Here is a 12,175-nt window from a genome sequence, read left to right as displayed (position 1 = left end):
CGACAAAGACCTCGCATTCTTGTTAACAATGCGGCCAAGTCCGCCGAATGGCCCGAGGTTCTGTCCCGGGTCAGATCCCAGGCCGATATGGTTATACCACGCACATCTCGCGCTCCTCCTGCCCGATAGGAAAAACACGCGAGAAATAAGCGAGCGTCGCACGAATAAGAGCCACGGGCACTTCTAGGTATAGGTCGCGTATGCCGCCGTAGCGCTTTTCGTCCCTCATCCTCCTTCCACCCTCCTTTCATTCGCTCTCGCCTTCAACCCCCCTCCTCCCCCAACACCCACCACCCACCCGCCAGGCTTAAACACGCGCGCGTACCCCACTCCAGTTTCAGGGTATCGCAATTGAACAAATAGGATGGGAGCACCGACTCGAAAGACCACTCGTGCCTCTACTCGTGGAGGACCAATCGTTACCTCTTGGTGCACGGCCGGACCTTGCGCTCCCGATCCCGAGCGCGATGAGCGGCTCATCGTGACTTTCGCTGCGCATCTGAGGAACCAAATAGGCGACACCGATGGATCGGAATTTACCTGATAAACGGGCCATCGCTACCATATAACAAAGCCATCCACGAATTCATGAAGTTAAGCTGTACAGTGCGCGCGCGCCTGCCCTCGTCCTTCCCTTCCATCCCCGTTCGCTTAAATGCTAATGGCCCAATTGTCGTAGCTGTCGATGAGTGTTATTTTTAAAGTTTGTGCCCGGAGCTTTGCATTATCGTTGTCTTTATTTAGTACGCTCGGTGACACCTTCCTCCCCGTACACGCTCCAACCAACCTTTTCGTAAACGAATAACTGGCCTATCCTAGATCCTAATCACTTTCGACGGTTGCTAATGCCATTGCGCAATGATGTTTTCGCGCAATGATTCGCTCGTCGGGTATCGGGGAAATTAACTGCGCGGCACCTTCCTGGAAAACTGAAATATTCCATAGCTCGTAATTACAGTCCGTTCGCCTCGTAGTTTCTCTAATTTGCCATATTAGGTTTAATCAATTAACAATTTTAACACTCTTTTATCCCGAAAACTATCTGGCATATATCGCTCAAAGTGGATTTAACTTTGTAACCGGGGCCAGTCAATGCCCTCGCAAAAGCCCAATCGCACTTTTAGAGTTGAACATTGCGATTAATGAGCGCTATCGAAGTACTATAATGGTCGATCTATTTCGGGTTTGACAGCGCTCAACCTCAAACGGAATATCATTGTGTTCTTTTTTTAGGTACATGCATAACTAATATGACGCTACTCGCGTTGTACATTGACGCTAAGCGCACTCAATTCTTTCTTAGATTTTGTAAATATGATTAGTTACGAATGATGCAAATTAATGCCCCGTCTTTCTCGGAAAAGATTCACGTAATTAGATGTTGAGCGTCGATTTTGTCGCGTACGTCACCTTCCGCCGCCTGCTAACAATGAAAATAGCGACTTATTGAAATGCTTTTTTCTTTCGCCTCGTTTGCCCGCATATCGGCCATTTATCGAAAACAAAACAAAAACAAACAAAAAAAAAACAAAAACAAAAACAAAACAAAAAAAACAAAAAAAAAACAAAAAAAAACAAAAACAAAACAAAAACAAAACAAAAACAAAAAAAAACAAAAAAAAATTCACCATTCCCATGGTAACATTAAAAATATCAATACTCGAATATCAATTCCGTATAGAAGGATAAATGATTCCTTATGGAAATGCAAGGAATTCCAATTCTGACAGGCATTTTCCGTATACTTGACGATTGTCGGAATATGAGAAATAATTTTTCTCTTTACACGTCGTGCTGCTACAACGGGAAAGCCCTCGATACGCTTACAATAAGAATTCAAGCCCAAAGAAAAACAATCAATCGTATTGAAATTCAACCGTACGGTTTGTCACAACGAAAACATACATAAGCCATGTTGTCATTATTTGACTTACGAAATCGTTCGTCACTTACCTATGCGCATGAACGACGAATAGTCCGGCAATCATAATGAGCTTAAGCCTCTCTACGACCGGATTTGCTTTCTGATCCTCTTCATTCAGCAAACCGCCATGTGTCATCAGGATCTTGTCATTGCTGCTACGTGAGAGCTGTGTAAAATTACGCAAAGCCAGAATTAATTTCATTTATTATTATAATTATACGTAAAGTTCAATAGCGTGGAGTCGTAATTTTTTTTTTTTTGCCTTCAGCAACAAGTCCGGATCAAAATGATTAATCGCGCGATCGAAAGGTCGCCTCGTACAAACCACCGACTCATTCCTTTGCTTTACTGCACACATTGCATTTTAATTAAAAGAAAACATAAAGAAAAAATGAAACTAGACAAATCCTCGTTACGATTAATAATGATTGGCGTTAAATTGTTATTTATTTAGGACTTTTTTTTTTTTTTTTTTTTTTGTTTTATTCGTATTCATTTTTTTTTTTTTTTTCATCGCAAACGAGGGCGATACTGTTCCACCACGATATACCACTTACTCATGACTTATTTTAGATTCTCATAATTCCGTTTTTAATGATGCCGAAGAGATAAGACGCGTAGTATGAGATTATTAGCTCGTGTGATGCAGATGAATAAACAAAAAGTGAAAAAAAAAAAGTGAAAAAAAGTCCACCGATGCTCGATCCAAGAATGCACTCGTTGGTGATCGGCAAATCGAGCGATTGGAGAAGCAATGTTTTTGAAAAAGAGGGAAATAATTGAAGCACTTGGGGTTTCGCAAGGCGACGACCGCGTCGTAGAAACTCACCTCGAGGACGAGAGAAAGGCAGGCCGGATAAAAGGTCATAAAGACAACGTAGTTGACGACGACGCCGAGGCAGGCGTAACTACAGAGAATCTCGAGTCGGCGCACACCCGAGAGCGAGCCGATGCCAATCAGGAGGATCTCGACGAGGGTGTCGAGGGTGACCGATGGCCCCAGCAGCGACATGCCCCGGGCAATATTCGCCCGCACCTCCTCGTGACTCTTCGAATTCAAGGCCAACTGCGCCAACATGCCTGCCTTGTTCAGGTCTATCACTAATAGAAAGAAGAAGAGGGCGTCTCTGCAATTGCAAACATTTTTACCTCCTCGTTAATTTGCATTACTCTCGCCCTGCACAGCGCAATACCATATTTATATTCGTAAGGATATTGTACTTGGCGTTGTTGTCTAAGCGGAGCTCGCACGCCTCATGCATTTTATCGCTAATAGGCGGGAGCTTGAGTTTCTATCTAAATTATGGCGTTGCTCGCCGTCTAATTTTTGTTCGCTGACCCAATGGTCTCATGCCTATTAGGACGATATTAATTCTCCTACTTCGACAGCCGTTCCGTCGCTCATCGCTCGACAATTTTATCCATACGTTAATAATCAATTCGTCGCTTAATTAATAATTGTCGATACTTACTTTAGGTCGGAAATGTCGCTCTTGCCGAAATTCAGTACACTCGAAGTGAAGATAATGCTGGAAAACATGGTGAAAAGCCCGGCAATTCCTGAAATAATAATATTCTCATATTTATGTCTATGCGACTGTAAAGCCACTCGATTATTAATCATATTATCAAGTAACAGATATGTGTAATGGGAATAATATATATATATATATATATATCATGATTGCTCTCGCGTGTTATCGAATATTCGGTTAAAGTGTGAACGAACTGAGATTCGATTTACGTTCGATTCGACCATTACCTCGGTAATTGCCCTACGCGCAAGAACCTTAATTACACGAAGATATTAATAAAAAGCAGTCACGTCGCAATATAATTTGTATCGAAATTTTGACCTCCTTCTCTAACGATTCATTATCCCTTACGTAACGTAACACGGCCGTGATCGGAGAAAAAAAAACATTCTTTACCAAATAACTCGACGGCTGGGTTTTTTCTCTTCTTTTTTTTTTCTTTTTCGTGTGCGTGTGTCCGTGTGCTTGTTCCTCCCCGTAAAATTCGACGTTATGAGCGAATAAAAACTTATTGTTTACTCTGCATTCCATAATGCGCGCTCGCGCACTATCCCTCGGCCCATTAGCAAAGTGCTCGAGGAATGCAAATACCTGCGACGCGCATTAAAGAATCGCATGATTTCAAAGTCAGCGAAATAAAGACGCTACTACTGGCCGTACGTACACATAGTAAGTATCTATGCCGGTAAAGGAGCGTATAACTAGCGCTAGGTAGAAAGTCTTTTCGATTGTTTCCAGCAGCGCGTTGGCTACTTTTGCCATACTTGTGCGCAATTCGCGCAGTTAGAATTTCACTTGCTCGATTACGCGAAGAGGGGCAGCAGGTACTACGACAAGACACTGTACTATGTACGGCACCGCAGCGAGGCAGCGTCGCACGTTTTCACGTACGACCATATAATTCGGTATAATCGCCGATATAAAATGGCCTCTAAAGAAATGCCATTTCTCTTTCTATGAGAACTTTCACTGGCCACTCGGGGCTTTCTTATTTCTCGGCTCTCCGATCGCGTATGTAACGCGCATGTGCACACGAGCTCGTTAAAATGCCCGTGCAGAACTTTGTCCTTCGAAGGTGACGACCACTGACACAACAGTCGTACATTGCGTTTTTTCCATTCGGGAATTCCTTCTCGTCTCTCCCGATCTTTTACAATGGCGAACGTGATTGCCGATGCTATCGCAAACATTTCCAACTCACATCTCCGAATAATACATGAGAGCACGACGTTATAATCCACATAAGCATCTCGATTACTATCACTTGTGCGAAATTAGAGAAACGAAGAAATATTAATAATCCCATGGCCTGCAATTACGACAACGGCCTAATCGTTTGCTTATACGCCGACCTATACCTTGTCTATTTAATCGAACAGTCAATTATCCAATCGATAATAAAAACTACTTACTACTTTCACATTTAATATTCATAAGCTGCTATATACTTACTTAGCCATACATACATATGCCTACGTACGCATATATATATATATATATATATATATATAGGTATGAATTAATATGCAATTGGTTAATGCGTATTATTTTAAATCGTAGCTACGAGTCAAAATAAATATAAAAATTAGTCATTGATGATTTAGATTTATGAAGGACAAGAGGTGAAAATATGAATCGAACGAAAATTAATAATATGTTATTATTAATATGTATGTGTATATGTGAGCATTTATAAGATTGACGAATTTTATAATTTCATGTATCTTTAATACATACCTACACGCACGCGCGCACGTTTATTTATTTATTCAACACGGTACTTCTTATAAAATTAGCTCAATTTAATTAGGCCAAGTTAGTGTTTTCTAGCAATGCGCTCAAAAAAAAAAAAAAAGAAAAAAAAATTAATCAACCGTAATTGCTACTCGTCATTTATCATTTTATAATACAATTCTTTTATATAAAATGTTCTTTTATAACCTGCAATAACAGTTAAACACTTGTTTGAATTACTTACAATAGAATTTATATTGTATTAAATTTGAATATTCGTTTTATTATTTCATAATTATACGATATTTTAATTTTATATGAGCATCTGTAACGCATAGTTGATTAACATTAAAGTTGGTGGAATGAATGCACACGCTTTTTACTTCACATGCCCAAAAGACTCGGCTTACTCAACTTCTTTTTAAGCACATGAAAACTTTGTCCATTAGAATATAATATAATTTAAAATTATTTGTAACATACAGAATGTCTTTCAAACTGGTTGATAGTAGTATTTCGTATTTCGTAAAGATTTACTTGCGTTTATTATGATGAGATATAGCGAGAACTTGATCATCGATCTATCTAAATTCTTATTTTTTAAGACTTTAAGAAAAAGAGTTGAAGAACTAATGAATTCTGATAATTTAGTAGCTTTCATCATCGACATGTAGTCGCGTATGTATATTGTTGTGAAAACGTCGATATTTAACGCTTAATTCAATAGATGTAAGAAGGGAGATGTAACTTAAAGTGTGGTATACAATTTGTTAAAATCTAGCCATTAAATACATATTTATTACTAATAAAATTAATTTAATTATCGAAGAATTTTTTAAAATTTCAAAACATATTACCTGTCATACTAGAAATAATGTATAGTGATCAACATTTCTAAAGGTTTTTAAATATAACAAAGCTACTTTATCTTAAAAAATTAAGAAGAAAAAAAGACCGCATTGATAATTTACCGAATAAATTACAAAAGCACAATGCTATAATAATATTTTCATTTTCAATTTCAATTAATATTATATATATATATATATATATATATATATATATATATATATATATATATATATATAGCTAGTGAAAATCATAAATAATAACTGCGCCTCTAAAAGAATAATAATGTTGACATTAGTTTATATTAACGAATTTTTAATGTACGTTTTAAGAACTAAACATATTAAAAATTAATCATTATATTTCAATGATTATATCCACACCATACGTCAGATGTATATGCGCGCGCGCGTCTGTGTGTGTGTATATATATATTTATATATTTATTGTTGATCTTAATCTAATCTATTCATTAGTTAACTGCACGATTCTATTTAACAAAATGTTGAAAATTCCTATAGACGCCGGAACGAAAGGCAAATCTTGGAATTCTTGAATGACCTTGAAAATTTCAAGAATTTATAAGTGTCTGCTAATTGGTATTATTATTATTTTTTTATTATTTTCTTTTTTATTTTATTTTTTTTTTTTTTAAGAGAAAATGTTTTAAATGATGTTTACACAATCTATATGACTAATATGTACACTAGAGAAAATATTCCATTTAAAAATTTACATGGAAGAATTCAGCAAATCCAAAATTGTGACATAGTTACGAATGCTAAGAACTATTAAAATTACACTTTACATGATTAGTTGTTATAGACTTTCGTTTTTTCAAATTTCACACCCTCAAATAAGAAATTTCGATTGCTCAACTATAAAAATCTTATACCGTACTTACCTAATATATATTTTGAACCCAAATTTTGAAGATTCCGAAATTGATGATAACTAAAGAGAATCGCTAAGCAACGAATCATTGTCATTAGAATTACGTCCGCTGCATTCAAATCCTAGAATGTGTAGTATATTAGAATTGATGACATACGTTAAATCATAAGATAATAGCAAATATTCTTATTTAAGCTTTTATTAACATTTGACGTCGTTTTTTTAATATAAAATAAATAACTTTGAGCAAATTTTAGGCACTTTAAAAGTGAAATCACGTCGAACGAGTTTTTATTAATCATCATACTCGAATATGTAATAATAGAATAATAGATGTATTATCAAATGAAAGATCGTCGATAATGTCTAACTATTATATTGGAGATTGCAAATAATTAAGTCGATAAGCCAAAAAGGAAATAAAAAAAAGGAGAAAAAATGGAACAGCTTATAAAGTACTCGCTCGTATAAATAATCAATTAACATAATTCTTTAGCACCAAATAATTTCTATAAAGCCACTTTTAAAATTGTACCCGTATTTGTTATCAACATTATTTCGAGTGTATCAATAAGCCTTGTTAATCGAGACACAAAAAAAGAAAAACACAACCGAGCATTTGATACTCCCGGTCGTTATATCGTCAAATTACGACATATTTGCGTATCGAAAATCCACTTCCTTACCTCGGAGGCACATCGTCCATGCCAACAGTGTCCAGTCGACGACGAAATGGGCAGACTTCCTTCCCGCACGGATCCCCCGACTGCTGTCTCCATGTTCAACATACATGCCGTCAGGGTGAACGTGGTGACAATCACCTCGAGTGGGTGTCCGGCGCAGAACCGACCGTGCAACTCGAAAAGTCGGTCCAGCATCTCTCCTCTGTGTTTCTTCTAATCTCTTTCTTTCTCTCTCTCTTTCTCTCTCTCTCTCACTCTCTCTCTCTCTCTGTCACTGTCCCTCTTAATATAGATATGGTCTAATTATATCTTGCTCGTTCACCTAAGTACATGCGTAAGATATCTGTATTGTTGCCAAGCCTGAAACAAATAAAATGTGCGATTTTTTTTTTACAACTAATGATACGACTAAGCTTTTATCCTTGTCGTGAAATAATATAAAATATGGAGAAAGTTGATAGATAAGGACTCTGTCTATTTCATTTTTTTCTTATTAACCGCTCCACGATGGCATGTTAATTTGATTAACTGTGGTCACGATTTCGACACTTAAATTTAATCCTTGAGCGAAATTACCAACGTCTATTGCTCCGATCAAATGAATGCTTAAACATGACTTTACATATACGTCTTTACCAATATAATGTTGATTAATTCAATTATTTAAATGCGGCATTTAGACTCTGTACGTATGATAAATATTTAATAATGCAGTTGATTTTATATATGTTTATAGCAAATGATATACGAGTTCTCGTATCACTTGATTACGTTACGAACTGCGTTGAACCTATCACATCTTCGCGTAACATGAGATAGAAATATATGCAATTGAAAATACTTCGGTTTGCGTATTCAATACAGGTAGAAAATTGAAATATTCAATAAAATTAGCAAATAGATGGCGTATAAAGAGTGAATAATATAAATAATCAAGAGATCTACCGCAACGCCTCATAAAAATGAAACTATTATTCTTTAATTCACTTTGTCTAAAAATCAACAAATAATTAATCAACAATTCAGTCGTCATGCATTCAAAATTTAATCGATAAATAAAAGTTATGGATCAAGATAAAATTATTTTCTTTATGCTTATTGCTTCGTTTTTTTTTTTTTTTTTTTTTTTTTTTTTACATGGGTTTCTAAATTGTTTGTAGCATAAATACGTTTATTTATTAATGGACAATATTATCCTCGTATATCGAGTAAAATATTCTATTTATTAAATATACAAGGATCTCACTGTTATTTATATATCTGCCTTATGAGTCACTTCGTCAGGCTTTTGGCAGATTACGAAATGTCACAATTGCCACAAGTTCATCTTAATGATTTCAAATGAAAACATTTTGATATTATTCAATCGTTTCCTAATATAAATCGACAGATGTATACTTTTTAACAAATTCCTTTCTTCTCATGAATACATTGAATTCTAGGAAAAGAAAGTATTCAAACTTTACATAATCACGAGTCAAACTCTTATATTCATTAGCTCGTTCAACTAGAAACATCATTAACTCAATAGCCGAATTACCGAATACTTTCTTCTCAACCGAAATGATGCTTAAAATTACAACTCTTCTGAATCTTCATTTACAAATAAATCCTTGATTAATGAAGAAAATGAAAATCCAATGTAAACTGCCAGATATAAGTGATAAATTATGGAAAATTATCTTTATCAGAAAATAATCACAGGCATGAAAACCTCCATCCTTCCATTCCATTTCTCATGATTTCTACATTCAAGCGATTTATCCTAATATTATACACACGCATGATCATATTTGTTCGTGGCGTATATAATTCATTCTCAGCAAAGTTCATGATATTACTTATCTAAAATAACAACTAAATTTCCGTAAGGTCAAAATTTCCGTTTCATTACCACTGTTTGTCTCTTTCGCTAACCTCTCTTATAAAAGTAAAGACCATTCCTTTGAGTTCCAAATTTAAACATTTAAATGTTATAAATCAAAATTATTAATTGAAATTGAAAATTTAACAGAAGAGCTCATTTTTTAACATTCGTTAACTATGAAAAATGAATTAGTTGTTAAATTCTTTATCTATTATAATCTAATAATTCTAAAAACCATTTTATAAATTGAATTTTAATCTGTTACTGAATACGTTCTTCAGTATTAGAAATTTAAAAAAAAAAAAAAGGGATAATTAATTGTGCAATAGCATAACAGTAATGAACTTGGCGTTATATATGAAAAGAGAAACGCTTCGTTTAATTACGATTATTCAGCGAGAAAACGAATTAAGAAAAGGTGAAGATGAAATTGGAAAAATTGTTGTACATGTTCTGACATCATAAATCTTCAAAAGTAATTTTTATAAGTGTAAAACAATATTCATATTAATTTTTATCACTTTATAAACGGAAAAAGAAAAAGAAATTAATTTCATTTTACATATGCATTTAAAATTGCAGTTGCTAAACAGTTTATAAAAAAAAATATATGTATATATAATTCATCAATTATTGAAAGATTTATCTAACAACGTTAAGTAAGCCTATTAGGATACATTATAATTAAAAAAATTTAAGTGTTAATCGACCTGTCATCACCAATGTACAGCTGAAAATTAAGAAATTAACTTAAAAAGTTTCATTGATTTTTGTTAATAAAACTTTGTTTACGACTATATCAATGTGAACAATACCACGGAAATTTTACACATACGCTTAGAATATATTTTTATTATTATGTGATCGCTAACGAAAAATTAGGAATTAATTAATAAAAATGGACCGCAACGATTGAAAATGGCACTTAACGTAAGTTCCCATCACTTGTATTAAAGTAATTAATAATTAATAGAAAAATACACAAAAATTTGTTTGATAATTTTTTTTTTGTATAGCACACTATGATTATATTATTATTTAAAATACAATTTCTTTAGAATTTATACTTGTTTGCAAATAATCCAAGCAAATATTAATATCACAAAAATATATTTAAAACATTTATTAAGGTTTTACGTTTATATTGAGTAAATATGTTATTTAATAAATTCAACAATAGTCAATCTATTTTATTTAGTAGAATAAATTAAATCATTTAAAAATACAAAAAGATTGAAAAAAATTTTCAAGATACTTATTTCAAAAACAATTTTGGTCTGGTAATTCATGTAATTAATGCACAAACTCAATTCTTAAGAAATATTTGCCGTATAACATATCGATACCATAGTTTTATAACGAAATATATCTATTTTAATATTCAGTAATATTAGTAATTTCTTTACAAAAAAGAGATTTTTAATCAACAAAATCTGAAACATTTCTTATATTATATTAAGTTATGCAAACTTTGCAGATAAATAAGTTTAATTAATATAAGCATTGTATTTATATTTTATATTTTAATATTTCCATATAAAATTTCCTGTAGTCATAAAGCTTAGCATAATACTGAAAGATTAAAATTAATAAAATATAATTATCGTTTTATGTGAATTATAAGAAATTCAAAACAATATCGTTTGAAACTTAAAATAACAATATTAAATAAATAGTATTTTATCGTCATTCTGTAATGTTTTCAAGCATTAAATTTCTAAGCTGTTATGACTGAGAGTAATTAAAAAAAAAATTTTTGTCCTTCTTTTGTGTCATAGTCTAAACAAGAAATTAAGGTAAAATAAGTTTAAAGAAATATATTGATACTGATAAAATTACATAAGTATGCGATAATTTCGATAAATCCTTGCTTTAGAAAGTTCTGTAACGCAACTACTTTTACTAACCAGTTTTTTTTTTTTTTTTTTTTTTTTTTTTTTTTTTTTTAATTCCGATACATCGCGATTAACTTTACGCAAAAATCCGAAAAACATACTGGATAAATATAATTTAAACAATAACTATTTTTCAAATAACACCTTGCACGTTCAAATCTCTATGACTCTATTATTCCTCTATTCCGGATTTAAAAAAAAAAATAAACAAACAAATGTACAATTTGGAAATTAATGGAGATACAAATATAAATTTTTATTAAATTAACACTTCCACGTTCTTCGATTACTTTAATTTAAACTACGATAATATGAACGTATTGTTTTCGAATATCCACGTTTTAAAACGACTATCTGTAAAATGATAATATTTTATTTATTTTTCATTCTTGTCTCTTTCTCAAAAATCGCTTTCAACGTCATTTTTAGTATAAAACAACATTATTTGCAAAATCAATACCACGATTAAATAAATATAATATCGAACATATAAAACAATTGCTTATAAAGCATACAAAAGTATGTCAATTGTAATTAAATGCATATTGTCGATAAGATATATAGAGATTTCTTATATTAATTAACTCAATATTTAAATCTATTTATCTAAAAGCTTATGTACTCTCTTATTTAATCTGCCGATTTCCATTGAGAATTGGAGATTAGCATTACAATTTGAATACTTTCTACTTCTTTATTAAAATTGTAAAATATTGAGAAGGTTGTTGTTAGATAATATTATGAGTCAGTTATTTTCAGTCATTAAATATGTTGCAATACATTACTCCAAAAAA

The 12,175-nt window shown here is 32.8% G+C and overlaps 1 protein-coding gene across 1 annotated transcript in view; it reads right to left on the bottom strand.

Moving 5' to 3' along the window:
* Positions 1-7,980, bottom strand: part of Hmgcr (HMG coenzyme A reductase) — a 16,158-nt gene extending 8,178 nt beyond the window's left edge. The window contains 5 exon segments of the mRNA XM_011501773.1: positions 1,954-2,090; positions 2,754-3,051; positions 3,397-3,484; positions 6,947-7,058; positions 7,623-7,980. Coding sequence (XP_011500075.1) covers positions 1,954-2,090; positions 2,754-3,051; positions 3,397-3,484; positions 6,947-7,058; positions 7,623-7,814 — 827 coding nt within the window. The 5' untranslated portion in view covers positions 7,815-7,980.
* Between the last annotated feature and the right edge of the window lie 4,195 nt (positions 7,981-12,175).

This window comes from Ceratosolen solmsi, unplaced genomic scaffold (genome assembly GCF_000503995.2).
Source record: "Ceratosolen solmsi marchali unplaced genomic scaffold, CerSol_1.0 scaffold23, whole genome shotgun sequence".
NCBI classification, from domain to species: Eukaryota; Metazoa; Arthropoda; class Insecta; order Hymenoptera; family Agaonidae; genus Ceratosolen; species Ceratosolen solmsi.
The sequence above is the reverse complement of the archived record's forward strand: the minus strand, read 5'-3'. Positions and strand labels throughout refer to the sequence as shown.